This window comes from Lingula anatina, chromosome 4 (assembly GCF_051362555.1).
Source record: "Lingula anatina isolate TDL-2025a chromosome 4, LinAna3.0, whole genome shotgun sequence".
Lineage (NCBI taxonomy): Eukaryota > Metazoa > Brachiopoda > Lingulata > Lingulida > Lingulidae > Lingula > Lingula anatina.
The window spans coordinates 12608059-12624175 of record NC_141770.1 but is presented as its reverse complement, the minus strand read 5'-3'; the positions used below and the strand labels follow the sequence as shown (position 1 = coordinate 12624175).

Below are 16117 nucleotides of genomic sequence, written 5' to 3'. Positions count from 1 at the left end.
CCCTTCCCGTATTAACTGGTTTTCTCATCTTGAGCCTCCATGCATAATTTCCCATGTGTTATTCGACAAAATAAAGTCTTATTGTTTTCAATGATATATTAAAGTCACATAACGATTCTCGATCGCAAAATTTTGTGGCAAAATATTTGCCATATACCATTTCGATTGACACAAACTCCCTTTATTTTGAAAAAGAAAAAAAAAGAAAAGAAACCGCCCACTACATCTCATAGATGCACTCGATGTACGCAGCGTCAGTAGGCCTACAACTAAGCAAACAATGACAGCGTCACCTGAACTAAAAATAGACGCAGAAAATTTCCAGTTAAAAAAGCACACCTGCGCGCATAAGATTGGACCGGTACCGCAAAGGTCAATGCATTTTATTCGACTGAGGTGCACAGTCCTGATATAGACCGTCCTCGCCTGTGAACATCTGATAACCGCTATTATATGATCGGGCCAGCACGTTTTTAAAAGACAGGTGAGAGTACTTCGTTTAAATAGGTCATACATACATACATACATGCATGTCTACCAGACGGCAAGATATATTTATACAGTCTAAAACCGCTGTATGGTTATTGACTCGATCAATAGGGCCTATTCATTTTAATGTTTCATACGACGGTGAAACTGCATGTGAGGAAAATTGCAATGTATTATTGGGGAAATATGTTTCAACTACTGGGAAAGAACATTGGACGACTGGTTTGGAGGGAAACGATATATTTCGGCTCTCTTAGTTTAGCGGGCTTATCTAAAGCCTAACCTATAATACTCTAAAATCGTGTGAAGTACTCAGCCTGTTGATGCAGACTTATGAAATGAAGCGCGATCTCTTATCTTTATATACTTTTCCTCGCCTTATGTTATGTCTAGATTTAGTGTGTTTGAGTTTTTTTTTACACTGCGTTCTTTTTTATTTTTAAAATGTAATGTAATGTAATGTAATGTAATTTAATTTTATTTTAGCATACTTAATTCACTCGTATATACATATAAAAATCTTTGAAGAGATAATATATCCGTCTGGATGTATCTGAAGCGATATGTTGATATACATGTGTAACCAAAAAAAGGCACCACAGATGCAGCCCATTTTGATATCCCCACCCACGGGGAAAATTTAATCTCTCTTCCATAGTCACGGGCGTGTGATAAATCAGCTGATTAGATTAAATGGTTAATTCACATGATTTCTGAACCATGAAAGCTGTATGTTTTCCGTCACATGATTGTTTTTGTTTTTATACACAAAGGTATGTAAATACTTCAAACAAAAGGCAACATGAAGTGCAAAATGTTTTCATCGGCAGTATTCTCAATGAAAACGAAAGCTTATTAACATCAATGCATTTTTTGTGACAGTGTGTCATATAGTATAACAAAAGGCGCCCACGACAGTTTGGCACGTGGCTACTAAGCGACTGTATTTCCTCAGTTTTCATTCTTTCCGAAACATGAATGACTCATAAATGACTGACACTTAACAAAATTTACATAACCCCCACACCACCTTCGACAGTTTATAAAATGTTAAGTTGGTAAAAAATTTCGAGTCAATAAGTCCGTGTAGGGATGACTTACCCCCCTATCCCTTACCTTAATTTGCACTACGTAACGTGCACGGACAGTTCGCTTCTCAATTGTATTCTCAATACATCTTTCATCTCTCTTTTTTTCAGTAGCTGTCAATTACCTTCGGAAGACATCATAGTATAGGCCCTACACCTGCTAACTGCTATCCAGCAGAATGGTTCGATACAAGATCCCATTTTTCTGTGCGTTAATAATTCTTGCCATAGTCTGTGCCTCAAAATCGAATGGACAGACCTGCCCAAACAAGTGCCATTGCAAGAATAACTACCAAATCGTCGACTGTCGCAATCGTGGCTTCTCGGAGATTCCCTCGGGAATACCCGTCAGCGTCCAAGAGCTTCGACTGGACCATAATACTCTAACCGACATCCAGGCAGACGCGTTCAAGGGTTTAATCCATCTTCGAGTCCTGTACCTGAGTAATTGTAAAATCAACAAAATCGCACCTGGCACATTTACGGATCCGACTAATATCACTGAATTATATCTATCTTCGAACGTCCTGAAGGATTTCAATGCCACGTCACTCCAAGGGTTACAAAACGTCCAAATGCTTCACCTGGGGGGTAATGAACTGACAGCAATCCCGGATCTTGGTCGTCTGCGCGCTTTGGTGTCCTTCGTCATAGACACCAATGAGTTGTCGAACGCTTCTTTCCCTGAGGGTTTTGGGAAGCTGTTGAATCTTACACGAATAACGTTGAGTAACAACAAGATAACTCGTCTTGCAGACGGGGACTTGAAGTCCTTGCGTCAATCCAAAGTGGCAAAGTTATATCTTGCCAGGAACCAAATAGCTCAGATCGGGAAGCTTAGCTTGGAACCCATTGCAGACACACTCGTATCCTTATCGCTTGGGCATAACCCGTTGTCGTCAACTTCTCTAAGAGACGGGCTCTTCGGGTTACGTCAGTCCAAGCAGCTGACGTCATTAGACATCCCAGCGCTTTCCTTTGGTGGCGTCATGAACAGTGATACATTCCAATACCTGAATTCAACTCCTTTACTGAAACTAAAAATGTACTGTAACTCCGTCCACCAGCTCGAGCCGAGGCTCTTTAGTCACGTGAGAAACGCCGATTACATAGATGCCAGCTCCTGTCAGATCCGAGACATTGAACAAACTGTCTTTGCTGGCATGGCAAAGTTGAAAGAACTTCGTTTGAATGAGAACTTCCTCTCTTACGTGCCACAAAATCTGCCGAATAGTCTACGTATATTAGATCTCAGCGAAAATCAGATCATCAATTTTAAAGATTTTCAGTTCGCTGGTATGCGAAACATAGAGACGCTTCGTCTAAGGAAAAGCGGAGTTGAGAGGATACCAACAAATTCTTTTGCTGGGTTAGAAAAAATTAAAACATTAGACCTATCTGAAAATCGCATTTCGTCCATTGGCAAATCCGTCTTCGGCATGCTTCATAAACTCAAAACATTGAAACTGAACGACAATAGGATCGGCTTAATCCAGACAGACATATTCTCTTCGTCGTCGGCTTTACAATTTCTCGACATGTCAAAGAATTACATTGGGAGTTCTTCGATCCCCCTAGACTTATTCAAGGGTACTTCCAAACTGAAGATTCTTTTCCTAAGTGATAATGAACTAGGATACGTTTTCAAGAATGACCCAAACGGAATGCTCTTCAAGAATTTGTATAAGTTGGAGAATTTGACGTTGGAAAGAAATCGCATCAGTCAGCTGTGGCCTGCTCAGTTTCAGAATCTGACGTCGGTAAAAAATCTGTCTCTCAGCGATAATCAAGTCTCGTTCTTCACTTCGCAACTCTTTGCGCCAATGACATCCCTGCGTGCTCTGAATCTCAGTCAAAACATGATCTCATTGGTTAATTCATCATCCATAGGAGGCTTGGAGGGGAGGCTCCAGACGCTGGACCTCAGTGGAAGTCCGTTTGCTTGCACTTGTGATCTTGTGTGGTTTCGACGTTGGATCAATCAAACCAACATCACGCTTTCTCAATTGGACGTTTACACATGTAATACTCCAGCGGAACGCCGAGGTATGCCCTTATTGCAGTTTGATCCGGATGCGATTGATTGCGTTAATCGTTGGCCAATCTACCTGGCTTCGGCCGTTGGCGGAACGTTGGCACTTCTCGTTGTCGTTTTTATTTCCTTGTACAGGTGGCGCTGGTTCCTAAAGCTAAGATATTACCGCTTCAAACGTCTCGCCCTCAAGCGTGATGTGCCCCATGGTTACGAGCGAGTGGAATGGGATAACATCGTGTCGGATGCATTTGTTTCATTCTGCGTCGATGCAGACAGAGAATGGGTGGCAGTAGAACTGCTAGCACGAATGGACTCCCGACCTCCCAACGCCGGGCGCTTTAATCTTGTCTGCGACCTCAACTTTTTGCCGGACAAATCGGAGTTGGAAAGCGTGGTGGAAGCCATTGAGTGCACGCGGAAAGCCATCGTGGTCCTTTCCGACGCTTACATCGGTGATCCTCGCTGCGTCCAATTTGAGCTGGAGCAGATCGTCTATGAAACTTCCGTAGAACGACCGCAACGGTACGAAATGATTCTCGTTTTGAAGGGTCTTAATCCAAATGGCAAAATCCCGAAGGTTCTTCGACAGCGTCTGGAAAGAGGGGAATTTTTGGAGTGGACGGAAGATGCAAACGGCCAGCAGTTGTTTTGGGATCAGCTGGGGGAAAAACTGGAACAGAGACCACATAACATAAACGTCTGAGTAAAAATAAACACCTTAAGTTGCACTGCCATTATAAATATTAGGAAGGAATCTCTTTTAAAACGAATGTTCTTATTGTAATTTTTTTGTAGTGTGCAGGCTTTGCAAGTTGCGTTAATACCTTATTTGTCTACTTCTCGAAACTCTCATTCATTACACTCACGTTAAAAAGGTATTTAGTGAACTTTTGTACTTCATATTTTTGTACTTCATATTTTGTGAGCTTTTCTTTTGTATTTATGATTTTTTTTCAATCTTACTTTTTTGCAAGTGTTTATCAGGGTGAAAAAGTTCGTTTAGTGGTCAAAATCAGAATCAGTATTCGGCAATCCTCTCTAACACATTCATACTCAACCGCTCTTCTCTGTTCAACCGGTTGCGTTTTGTTCCTGTGAAAATTTCAACAGAATATATCTGACTTTTAAAGCATTGCCTCATTTAATTCTACTCGATCACAAAACATTGCTTGGTTTTGATTATAAAATAGTAAAATGGAGAAAAAGGGGCACAAAAGTATCTACCACTTGTCGCCATTGCATGCTTACCGTGTGTGATCTGAAGGTTTGATATTTTTTACGCAACAATTGGACCTTAAATGAAAACAAAATGTACATAATTTATATTACTAGTATATTAGTCAATAAAAATTGCTCGCTTCGTTTTATACATAAATTTTATTCACCTTGCCGATGACGATCATCCAGTACATTTCTCGTCCACCCCATAAGGAAAATGTCTTGTTTCGATTGATCTCTTTGATGCATTTATACATTTCTTGAATTTTTTAAATGAATATTTACAAATGATCACAGCTAATTTTTTTTTCTCTATGCTTCGCGCCAAACGATTGCCTTATGTTGTAATTGTTTGTATAACCGTTTTTTTTAAACAAGCATAAGGTCCGCCCTAGAACCTGCAGAGAAAAATTGCTCATTGGATTAAAGTCAAAGGAAGAAAAAAAAGAAAAAAAATAGTAAGAAGAAGATTTAATCCACGACATATACCGGTAGGCCTACCTACGTGAATTCTAATAAGTACGCGTTGCCTTGCTTAGCTTCACGGGCAAAAACAATCGCCAGTGAGGTAATCTTTATACTTAGAAGACTCCAACATTACAATTACTAGGCCCTAGAACGGCATATCGCACACTAGACAACACCTATATTATATCCAGCTATTACAATACAAAAATAAACATTCGTTATCCACAATCGATGTAGATCTATGGTCTCTGTTTTAAATGTCGCAGACCCTCCCACCGATTTCTCCCAAAATCAAACTCTCCCTTTTCCACATATTCCTTTATCAAGTAAACGTTTTCTATGCATTGTTTGCACTTTAACTGTCACCTCCACCCGTTTATCGGCATATCTTTACATCTTGGAGCCACAACATGAGTTATGATAACGATACCGGCACCTGCTGCCCTCTGCCGGCAGCTTAGCTGCGCTTGCGCACTGCATTATTGATCTTGGTCGTCCATATTGGTTTGGAACCTGGGATTCAATTCAAGGTCAAAGTTTTATCGGCTCGCCGTTCATCCTACAAAGCGTTGATTTTCACAAAAACCCAGGCGTTCGAAAGATGAACGCCGGAGGTAAGTGTATGATAAATATATTTGCGTAAAATCACCGCTTTATTGATATATTTCGATTGTAAATATGTTGGCCATTGTGTCTACGCGGTACGGGGCCGGGAGGGGCCAGGAAGAGCAGAGCGGTGGAAAGGCGCAAGGCCCCGGATACTATATAAACAGTCACACGTGATTGTCACCGAAGACCACCACGTTAAGGTTAAGATAGGAACGTTACACAATAAAGTGGTTCCACTTCAAAGCTTCCATAACTTTAATTTCCACGAACATGTAGTGTGAGAACGTCACGTGATCAGCTTTTTTAATACCCGAAGTGCTACGGCAGTATGATTATTCATGATTTTATTGCGCTATGATTTTTTAAGGTGATGAATTTTTTTAAATATTGCAGCAATAATGGCGTTAGGATTATGCCAATATAATAAGCATGAAGACACACTGTACATCTGTAGTTACTAGTAATGTTACATGTATGCATGCGTTACTTACCAGTTTGCATTTTGTATATGTTTTTTTTAGAAGGGATAAATTAAAAAAAAAATACACATTGTTTAGAAACTAACTAAAATTTATTGTGTGGCTACCAGACAAAGAAAAAGCATTTGATTGTTTGAGCAAGGCTGGGGTCTACCCCCCCCCCCCCCCCCCCCACACACACACACACAAAATGAATAAATAATAAAATTTAAAAAATAATAATAAAATTGTAATAATAAGAAAAGATGTAGTGTAAAATTTTGAAGGACATACATCAATTAAATTGCTGTTTTATCTTTTATCTCCTCAGTTTTTATTCCAAATTGTGTTTGCAAAGAGCTATGATGTGGTTTTGTTGTGAATATGAGGAACAAAGGTTTTGGGACCATTTGTGAAAAATAATTTTCGTTGCTAAGCAATGAAATGTTTTAAGTAAGATATATTTTTCATTGTTTATTCCAAAAATTAATCAGTGAAGTATAGAAGTACTTAAGTATATGAAAGCTTTTGCTTTGAAGTTATTGTGCCAGTTAACAATAAACCTATCCTACGATCATAATGATTTTCCTTCAGGTACCAACACCGTTCTTCTAGACGACATCCATATCTGTGGAGGTTGCCGAGAAGAGTTTGTCAACATCGAGACATTTATACGCCACAAAACCCAAGGATGTCCAGTCCTGCTGAGTCGTCTGCAGAAGTCCATGCTGGCGATGGCGCAGTCCGGCACCATCCCACAAGTCTCGAAAACCAGCACCACGCCCACAACCTCCAAGCCTGTCAACACCTCTGTATCACCATCCAAAGTGACACAGCCAGTAGAACAATCTGCAGCAGAGAAAAAGAGAGAGGAGAAAAGGAATGAGTTAAGGAATAGCAGTGGTGAGGGGGGTGGCGATGGTGTCCATGGTCATGATAACAGTGATGGCGATGATGATGACAATGAGACAAACATTTTGCCGCATGCTGGTTCCCCGTCACTGGCGTCACCCACGGCAATGATTGGCACCCCTGGTGCCATGGACCCTGGCACCGCTGATGATATTAACATTGACACCACTGGTGGGGTACCAACCCTGGCAACCCCAGCCCCAAGGGACCCAAGTCCCACCCCAAAGGAAAGTGATGATAGTGAGAAACAGGAAGGGGTTACTGTGACAAATATCCCTTACAGGTCTCGGTCTCCCATCAGGCTGACCAATCTAGGTAAAATTTTTGTGTTTTTTCTGTGGTGAGAAGTTTTAAGTAAGACTGAGACTTAAATTTATTTGCTGTGAAATTGAATGAAAAGCAGACATTTTAAATAATTATTAATTTCTGATTGTGCTGTGGTAAATTAAATTGAAAACACTAGCTGTACTAGTTGCTGTCTTTTTCATTATATAAAAGTTGTTAGAAACAAGTCTTCGGTGATTATGTTGTATTGTGTTTTATGAAATAGATTTCACATATGAATTAGTAAAAGATCACCATATCTCTAAGTTACAACCCAATATGTTGTGAATACAAGTTTTGCATTTTGGTTAATTGTGTCCTTCACATGAGGTTGATTCCCTTGATGTCAGTGTTTATTTCAAGTTTTTTTTTCCCAATACCCCACATTATTTTTTACACTCAGCAGGCCCGAGAGGATATATTCCGCGGGGAGAGAAGAAATTCAAGTGCCAATATGAAGGCTGTAGCTACGAGACCCAGTATAACAAAGACCTGGAGCGACACACGCGTATCCACACGGGCGAGCGACCCTTCATCTGTGAGGAGTGTAACAGGTCCTTCAACCGCAAAGATAAGCTGAGGATCCATGAGAGGTCCCACTATGGAGAGAAGCCATTTCAGTGCCAGTACTGTAAGTGTGTTGATGTGCTAAGGTATTGAACATATGTTGTATTTGTTTAATGGTGATACAAATTTGAAAATCTTTTAAAAGTTGATTGTGATATATATATTGCATAAAATCAAGTTGTAACCTGTGTTTTTGTTGTCTAAATGATTGGTCAAAATTTCCTTGAAGTAGATATGATCCTGTTTGTTTAGTAAAATATGCTTAATAATTGATTATCTTTCAAGAGATAAATATTTATCAGAATGTGCCTTTTTTTTGCTTTAGTTTCAGCTTGTTATGCTGTCCTTTCATTAAGTTGGTTGGATATGTTTACTGAATCAAAATATAATTACATGAAGAAAAAAGTGATTGATTCTTATACTGTTATTGCTAACCATCCATTTTAAATAATTACATAAAAATTAATAACTTTTCTCTTCGTGCGTTTGTATTTTGGTTTAATATATGAGTGTGTGACTAACAAAAAAGAAAAGTCATTATTTTCTTATGACATTGTATAAACAGTATCTGAGACATAAATTTCTTTTCCACAGAAAAACAAAATCACTGTTAAGCCATTATTGCAACTAGTTCACTCTCAGACCAGAAAACCTGGGTATTTTATTTATAAAATAGAAGAAATCTGTATCAAAGGCTAAAGAGCGAGGCAACTGGATATGTTTCAAGTTTCAAGAAAACTATCGCCATATTTAAAGAAGTTTCTAGTCGTTTCTTTTCTCGTTCTCAGGTTCCTACACTAGTTGGGACAGCAGCAGTGTAAGAAGTCACGCCAGAATTCACTCAAATGATCGGCCTTATAAGTAAGTGCCTCCCCCTCTAGTCAGTTATAACAGTTATGCTGTTTATTTTCTCGTCCGCAGGTACATACAGTACTGGAGATAGCAGCAGTTTGAAGAAACATATTAGAATTCACACAGATGAAAGGCCTTTTAAGTAAGTGCTGACAGAAGACTACTGCTACCTCCTTTTCCTGCTGTTGTGTATGTTCTTTTGAAATCTAGAACAAAGATTTTTATTCCTCGGACCTTTTTGTTCTATTTTCTTAGATGGATTCAATTGGCTGTAAAGATCTTTATGTGTATGATGCCCTCAGAATTGTTCTTATAGCTGAAAATAGAGTGCATTTTCTTTCGGAAAATTTTGAGAAGTTTTAAATCAAATATCTTTGTATACATTAACTGGCCACCAAATTTTATGTGGAATTCATTGCAGTTTCATCTGTTCAGTTTTTGTGACATTGTCATTATTTTAATTGTGAAATCCTTTGGATTTTTAACAAAAGTCAAGTGCTAAAGCTTTGAGTACAGTTTTATTTAATTGCATTGCATAATGATACTACTTTTGATAATAATAATAACAAATGTTCATAAAGCTTTTGTATGTTTGTTATTGAAAACAAATTAACTGTATTTCTATCTCAAGTTGATACCAAAAGATACAAGACTTGCTTAAAATACTGTTTTTCTATTAGAAATACTGATATGCTACTAAAAAAGGATTTTCTTTGCGTTTCAGGTGTCAGATATGTCCGTATGCTAGTCGTAACTCCAGTCAACTGATAGTTCACCTACGCACGCACACGGGAGATGCGCCCTTCCAGTGTTCCATCTGCGATGCCAAGTTCAAGATCAACTCGGATCTGAAACGGCACATTCGAATTCACACTGGAGAGAAGCCATACAAGTGCGACTGGTGCACGTATAGATGCAGTATTAAAGGTATGGAATTAAAATTTTTGAATCTTCAACATTTCATCCATATTGAGGAATGATAATCATTAACACAAATCATATTGTATACTTTCAGTCTAAATTTAAAACTGATGTGCATCCATGGATGCAGATTCAATTGCCGCGTATACATAAGACTTAGTATTAGTTTGTGTTGTAAAATTATGGAATTGGTTCACTTTCTGGGCTCTTTCTAGAGTTGCTTTTGTTTCAGAGGATCAAGTCAAGTTATCAGATTGTCAGAAAGAGGTTTAAATTTTTTCACACTTTGTCATTCAAACCATTTTTTGTTCTGGCGCATTAATCTGAAACCAGAAAAAGTTAAAACAATAAAAAAAAAATTAGAAAAATTACTCTGCTGTTCCATGAGTTGGATGTTAGTTCTTTAATATGAGCATACATCAACTTGGACATGCTGTAGCTGGTATACTGAAATTATAAGAATGTCATAAATAAAGATAAGAAGGATATGATATATGTCTGCTGTTAGTGAGTGCGTGTACCAGGGATAAGATTTTTTTCTGATTTTCGTTGGATAACCGAATTATTGGGACCCCACGCCATATTTTGTTACTTTTTCACTAAACGGCAATCTAATCCCTGGTATATGCACGCATTCACATGCATGGAAATATGTAGTTTTTGTAGGTATAACATTGTGAATAATAGGCGTATCTGAAATTTCATGCAAATTCCTGTGTTATTAATGACCACACAAAGTAAAGGCACGTTTGTAATGCTTGAATATATACACAAGGCGAGATAGTATAAACATATTTGAGGTGATGCTTCTACCAGATGTGCAATCCATATCTATGTAATGATTAAGGGGGGGATGGTAAATGGATTATTAGACCAGAATATGGTATAAAGAATTGGTGTGTAGTTTAGATGAAAGACGGACAGCTGCTCAGTACAAACATGAGTCATTGGGGGGATAAAAGTGCAAACAAAAAGTTGTAGGAAAGTGCTTGATTTTTGCTAGGGCAGATGAGAAGTGTTTTATTAAAATGAATAACAAAAAAATAATAATGAAAATAAATGGACAGGTTTTAAAATTAAGAAAAAGAAATAGGAATATGATAAGATAAATAAGAAATAAAAAAAGTTTTTTTGTTTGTTGAAGGAGTGGTAATTTTTTTACCCAATTTATCAATGGACTAGAAATTGTCTATTACAGGGTTGAATGTATTGGCCAGGATATACTTAACACTGTGTGCAAACTTCAACTTTGTTAATTGACTGTAGTTTTTCATAAAAGAGTATTAACTTTGAGATATAATATAATGTAAAAATTTCATATTTATTTTTTATATATTCAGGCAATTTGAAGAGTCATATAAGAATCAACCACTCAACGGAAAACCAACTCAAGTGTGATGCATGTGATTTTAAAACTTCGTCTCGCAAAATGCTGCGTGAACATCGTAAGATCCACTCTGGAGCTAAACTGGCCACATGTGAAGAATGCGGGTACATCTGCGCCAACAGCAGCTCATTACGTGTCCACAAGCTTATGCATTCCAACGAGAAGCCACACAAGTGTGCCTACTGTTCATACACTTCGCGGCAAATGAGCAACGTGATCAGTCATCAAAAGAAGAAACACACAGAGGAGATGCAAGGGGCACCACCCCCTCCTCCTGTTAAAAAACCAAAACCCAGTGCCAAGAAGGTTGGAAAGAAAGCCAAGTGTAAACCCACCTTCAACTGTAAAGTTTGTGGGTCTAGTTTTGTACGCGAGGACTCGTTACGAGCTCATTCAAAACAGCACGTGCAGCTGTCAGAGACATTGGAAAATGCTGCGATGGCTGTGCTGCGCATGCATCTCATGAGCGGCAGTGGTAATCCAGAGACACAAGATCCTAATCAAGTTCAGAATCAGTTGCCACCTCAACAACAGCAGCAGCAACAACAACAACAGCAGCAGCAGCAACATCAGCCTCCACCACAGCCACCACCCCAGCAGCAACAACAACCACCAACAGCCAGTGCCAACCCCAGCAATCAAAACACAATGAACAATCGGTCCATCACCAGCACGCCTTCCACTATGGTGAGCAACCAGCACATGATCAACCGCACGCCCCGCTCCAGTCACATCCAAGAGCTCCATGTCAATACGGTGCCTCCTCACCCAATGGGAAGCCAAGTCTCTCCACAAGTCTCGGGACTGTCCAATATGGACGAGAACCAGATGATCAATCAGGCGGCCAATAGCCTGCTGGCTTTTGTACAAGGAAGTATGAATGTGGATGGTGGAAACATGCAGCGCACACATGGCGCCTCACCCGTAGCCAATGAAAATGGTCAACATGAACCCAGGAGACATATGATACCGCAGTCCTCATTCGTCACTTCTAGCACGTTCTCTACAATTAGCACTGCAGCCTTGGGGCCATCGCCAGGGATGAGTCATCAGCCTCACATTACAAGCCTGGGAGACGATGGTCGAATGACGTCACACATTATGGCCAGTCAAATACGCCAGCCTATGCCAATTCCAGGATCCATCTCTGCAACCTCCGTGGTCAGAACGGGTACCAGCTTCCCTGACCCACACCTCAACCCCTCCGCAACTTTCCAGCTGTCACCGACGTCACACATGACCAGCCATCTTGGATATGCACCGGGGCCCTCTGGTGGTGGGTTCCAGCCCGCGGGGTACTTTGTTCCGTTGACACACAGAGAGGAGAGGGACAGGATGGAAAATTATCCCCATATGAGACTGCACAGTAAAGGTGAGTCTAAGGAGAGAGAGAGAGAGAGAGAGAGAGTGTGTGTGTGTGTGTGTGTGTGTGTGTGTGTGTGTGTGTGTGTGTGTGTGTGTGTAGTAAGAGAGAGAGAGAGAGAGAAAATAATCTCCTTATCTAAACCTGCAGTTGAGTTGATAAATGTTTACCTCCTTATAAAGGTTTATGTGTCAGAAATCTTTAAAAGAATGCCTGAGTTTGTCAAAAAATATTCCTATGGGAATTAATAACAAGTAAAAAAAAAGTATTGTGTGCTGGTAAATGGTGTCTTATTATTGACATCACAAGACACTGTATAGAATTACTACCCACCTTTAACTGTAAAGTTTGTGGGGCTTTCTGTTTAGACCGAGAACAAGAGCTAAAATTGTGTGACTATAAAGAGGATTAAGAATGAATGAAGGAATTGTTGGCTGTAAATGTAGATGATAAAATGTGAAAGTCTTACAGAGCAATCTGGTCTTTCGAGATAAAATATCCCAACTCTCAAGCCGTGTGTATCTGTTTGATGCCATCTCTTTCCAAAAGATGGCAGCAGTGGCAGTAACTTCATTGTATTGCATCGTGGAGACCCCTGGTGTCAGCTAGTAAAGAGCAAGTGAGTTGGTTGCACTTATGCTGTTATTGGGATATTCCATAACATGTTTTGCACTGAAGACAAATAAGATTGGTTTCTAGCAGTTGCCTCGCTGCATGTGGGTTCTCCGCCGTGTCTTTCACATGTCACTTCCAGGCAGTAACTCAAGTTAGATGAAGACCTTTTTGTGAAACTAAATTTTCTCCTCTTAGTAGATAAAGAAAACAATATCAGCCCCTCAAGTAAGACGGAATTATTTTCTTTCTTTTTTCACTCGAGTTTTTCAGAAACTAAATTTGTAACCTGTGGAAATTAAGCAAACAATATCAGGTGACATTACTGTGTCCAACTGATTTGGCAGACATCCCTTCTAGACTTGCATATGTTCTCTAATTGGACAACATGACCTTTTTGACTTGATAGTTCATATTGCCTAGGATTAATTTGGAACAGACTCCATGGAGGTGGTTTCAGCCTGTTTCCACCTTCACTGAAAGGTAATTGCCTCTCAGTTGCTGATATTTGATCAGAGAATGATAATCATTTCAAAATATTTCTCTTGCCTCTGGCTTTACCCAAGTAACTAAGGAATATGCTTTCTGGATAAATAAATATTGAGGAACTCTTTTTTTTTCTGCCTAAAAACACATGAAGCAGATTTGAAAATATGCCAGTCTTTGTTGACAGAAGGCATGTGCTTGATATTTGCATTGACATAGGTCAGAAATTCAGTAGCCAAATGCTTCTTCAGTTTCCGATAAAAAAATGTAAAAGTGCATTCATGCATTTCACTGAAGATGTTTTGAATGTTTCCATTGCCAGAAAATTTTAAACCTTTTTTCCTGTTTTATAATTTGGTACAGCTGGCTGAGTTTCCCTGGTTTGGAGATTGATTCAATTACAGATAGCTAGTTTTACATATGTACATTAGTTTCAATGTTTCCTAAAACTACACATTTTATTTGGCTTTTGTGATTGAATGTAACAAATAGCTGTTCTTTATGTTCTTAATGTTTTCTTTCAAATTCCTTTTTTTTGAGATAATGCAACTTTATATAACTGATAAATAGTGTTAAAATATGTGCTCAATGGTTTTCTTTTTATATAATAGATAGAGAGAGAGCTTTTTTAGTTCTGTTTGAAGAATGTCTTTGTATAGAAAAAGGATGTTAAAATTTTTTCATTATTTATACAAACTGGTAAGTGGCCTGTTTAATGAGACATATTGTGCACTGCAACAATTTAATGACTTTTAACCTATCAGAGGCCCTGTTGTTGGTTAATTTCCTTTTCCATTATTATGAATAATGGATTTTAAAAAGGGATGTGATTTCCAATATTAACACACTTTTAGAGAACATTAATTGCCTTTTAGAGTACACTGTAATTGACCTTAATGACACTTAATCTCCTTGGTGATTTATACATTAAAAGAATTTCTCAGTTGCACAGATGGGAGTATTACCATATATGTAAGAAGGGGGAAAATCAGAGCAAGAAGTAAGAATAACGAGCCAGTTTGCTAACATGTTCCTGACTAAAGTGTGAAATCGGGCACACTGACACCCTAATTTCGAGGCACGTCTGTACGGCGCCACCCATAAAGTATATCACTCCTCCAAAAATCTTCCAGATATTGCATACACCAGAAATATTCCACATTTCTCGCGTCAGCAGTGCCCTCAGCCAGCCATTCCGTACCTCCTAGTTTTACCTGACAATATATGTATCAATTAGTGCTGGCAACATTTACACTTGGCTTCCCCTGTAAATGTCGGCAGTGAAGCCCGAGATGTCAGCATATGATAAGTCAATTAGTTGTTAGCCATTTAGTGATACACGAGCTGGGGGGAAAAGCACGGCTGCCAGCGACTTTTTCACATTGCCAAAATACCAGATGAAAATCATCATTAGTTATCAAAGCCTAGTCAAATGTTTTCCATAGCCTGTCTGCTGCTTGTTAAATCCAATATGACAGGAGGGACTAAATGGGCGAGATATGATCTATTTTTTGTCTAGAGAGACCGAAAATAACCCCTTTTAGATGTTTTGGTAGAGTATTCAGCAAAGAATTTGGATGATTGAACTGGAGATCATTTAAGTAGTTATTCCAATGCTGCGTCTTGCTAACAGGAAGAGCTTGTTAGTCAACCTTGCCATAAGAGATGTAAGCTGTTACTTGAAGCAGGGCATGTCTAAAATTAATTTTTGAAGTCTATTTGTCACAGAGGCTGGCCCTTTGGTGGCATGGACATTTTTTGCCATTGCTCAAAATGATTCATTTCTTTCAATTAAAAAAAACGGATAAATTTTATCCATTTTTCTTCTTTATCATATTGTTGTTCATATAGCTGAAAAATTTTTTTCAAGAAATTTTTTAAGTTGCTAAACAAAGACGTCTACAAACCCCCCCCCCCATAGGAGCACTACTACTGCTCCATATGAAGGGACATGTTGTTGAGGCTGGGGCTATTTGTCAACAATTCCTCTTAGGGTTTTAGGAAAATACTTTTAAGAAGGCGTGCCACATCCAACGGTATACTTAACTGGACCGATACACGTTCACAGGTCCTAACATGTACTTAAAGTACAGGGGGGTTACTCCCTTTCACAAGCTTTCAAAAGGTTCACTTTCTGCTGTTTTGTTGTCTTAATGTATTGGCTGTGTTGAGTGCGGGTTGAAGAATGGGGGAGGGGGGGGGGGGGCTCAGTTAAGGTGACTCTGTCACATAATAGCCAGGTTATTAAGTTGTCTATCTCTCAAGTTGGACTGGTACATTTAAGTTTGCTGTTCATTGGGAAAATGGTAAATGTTGATGGACCCTGCA

General features: G+C 39.1%; 2 protein-coding genes across 9 annotated transcripts in view; both read left to right on the top strand.

Moving 5' to 3' along the window:
• The first annotated feature begins 358 nt into the window (after positions 1-358).
• LOC106163136 (uncharacterized) lies at positions 359-5099 on the top strand. 2 transcript variants are annotated; one of them, XM_013540645.2, is made up of 2 exons: positions 359-484; positions 1689-5099. In XM_013540645.2, exon 2 carries the CDS (start codon positions 1757-1759, stop codon positions 4313-4315), a length of 2559 nt encoding a protein of 852 aa, XP_013396099.2. In that variant the 5' UTR covers positions 359-484; positions 1689-1756; the 3' UTR covers positions 4316-5099. The 2 variants fall into 2 exon arrangements, with proteins under 2 accessions (XP_013396099.2, XP_013396100.2); XM_013540646.2 differs by having other exon boundaries at positions 382-484; positions 1692-5099.
• Positions 5100-5753: 654 nt separating this feature from the next.
• Positions 5754-16117, top strand: part of LOC106163151 (uncharacterized) — a 32923-nt gene continuing 22559 nt past the window's right edge. For 5 of the 7 annotated variants that reach the window (XR_015333883.1, XR_015333882.1, XM_087010861.1 and 2 more), the window contains exons 1-6: positions 5754-5912; positions 6960-7592; positions 8005-8232; positions 9090-9162; positions 9745-9947; positions 11282-12700. Coding sequence is in view for 5 of the 7 variants with exons in the window: in XM_087010861.1 (XP_086866987.1) it covers positions 5900-5912; positions 6960-7592; positions 8005-8232; positions 9090-9162; positions 9745-9947; positions 11282-12700 (2569 nt within the window). In the remaining 2 variants the exon portion in view is untranslated. Of the gene's footprint in view, positions 5913-6959; positions 7593-8004; positions 8233-8956; positions 9030-9089; positions 9163-9744; positions 9948-11281; positions 12701-16117 lie in introns of all 7 variants that reach the window. The other 2 variants (XM_087010858.1, XM_087010857.1) reach the window with 2 other exon arrangements.

What these genes read in the sequence shown, in the direction of transcription:
- LOC106163136 (XM_013540645.2), top strand. Translation starts at nt 1,757, where the DNA reads ATGGTTCGATACAAGATCCCATTTTTCTGTGCGTTAATAATTCTTGCC.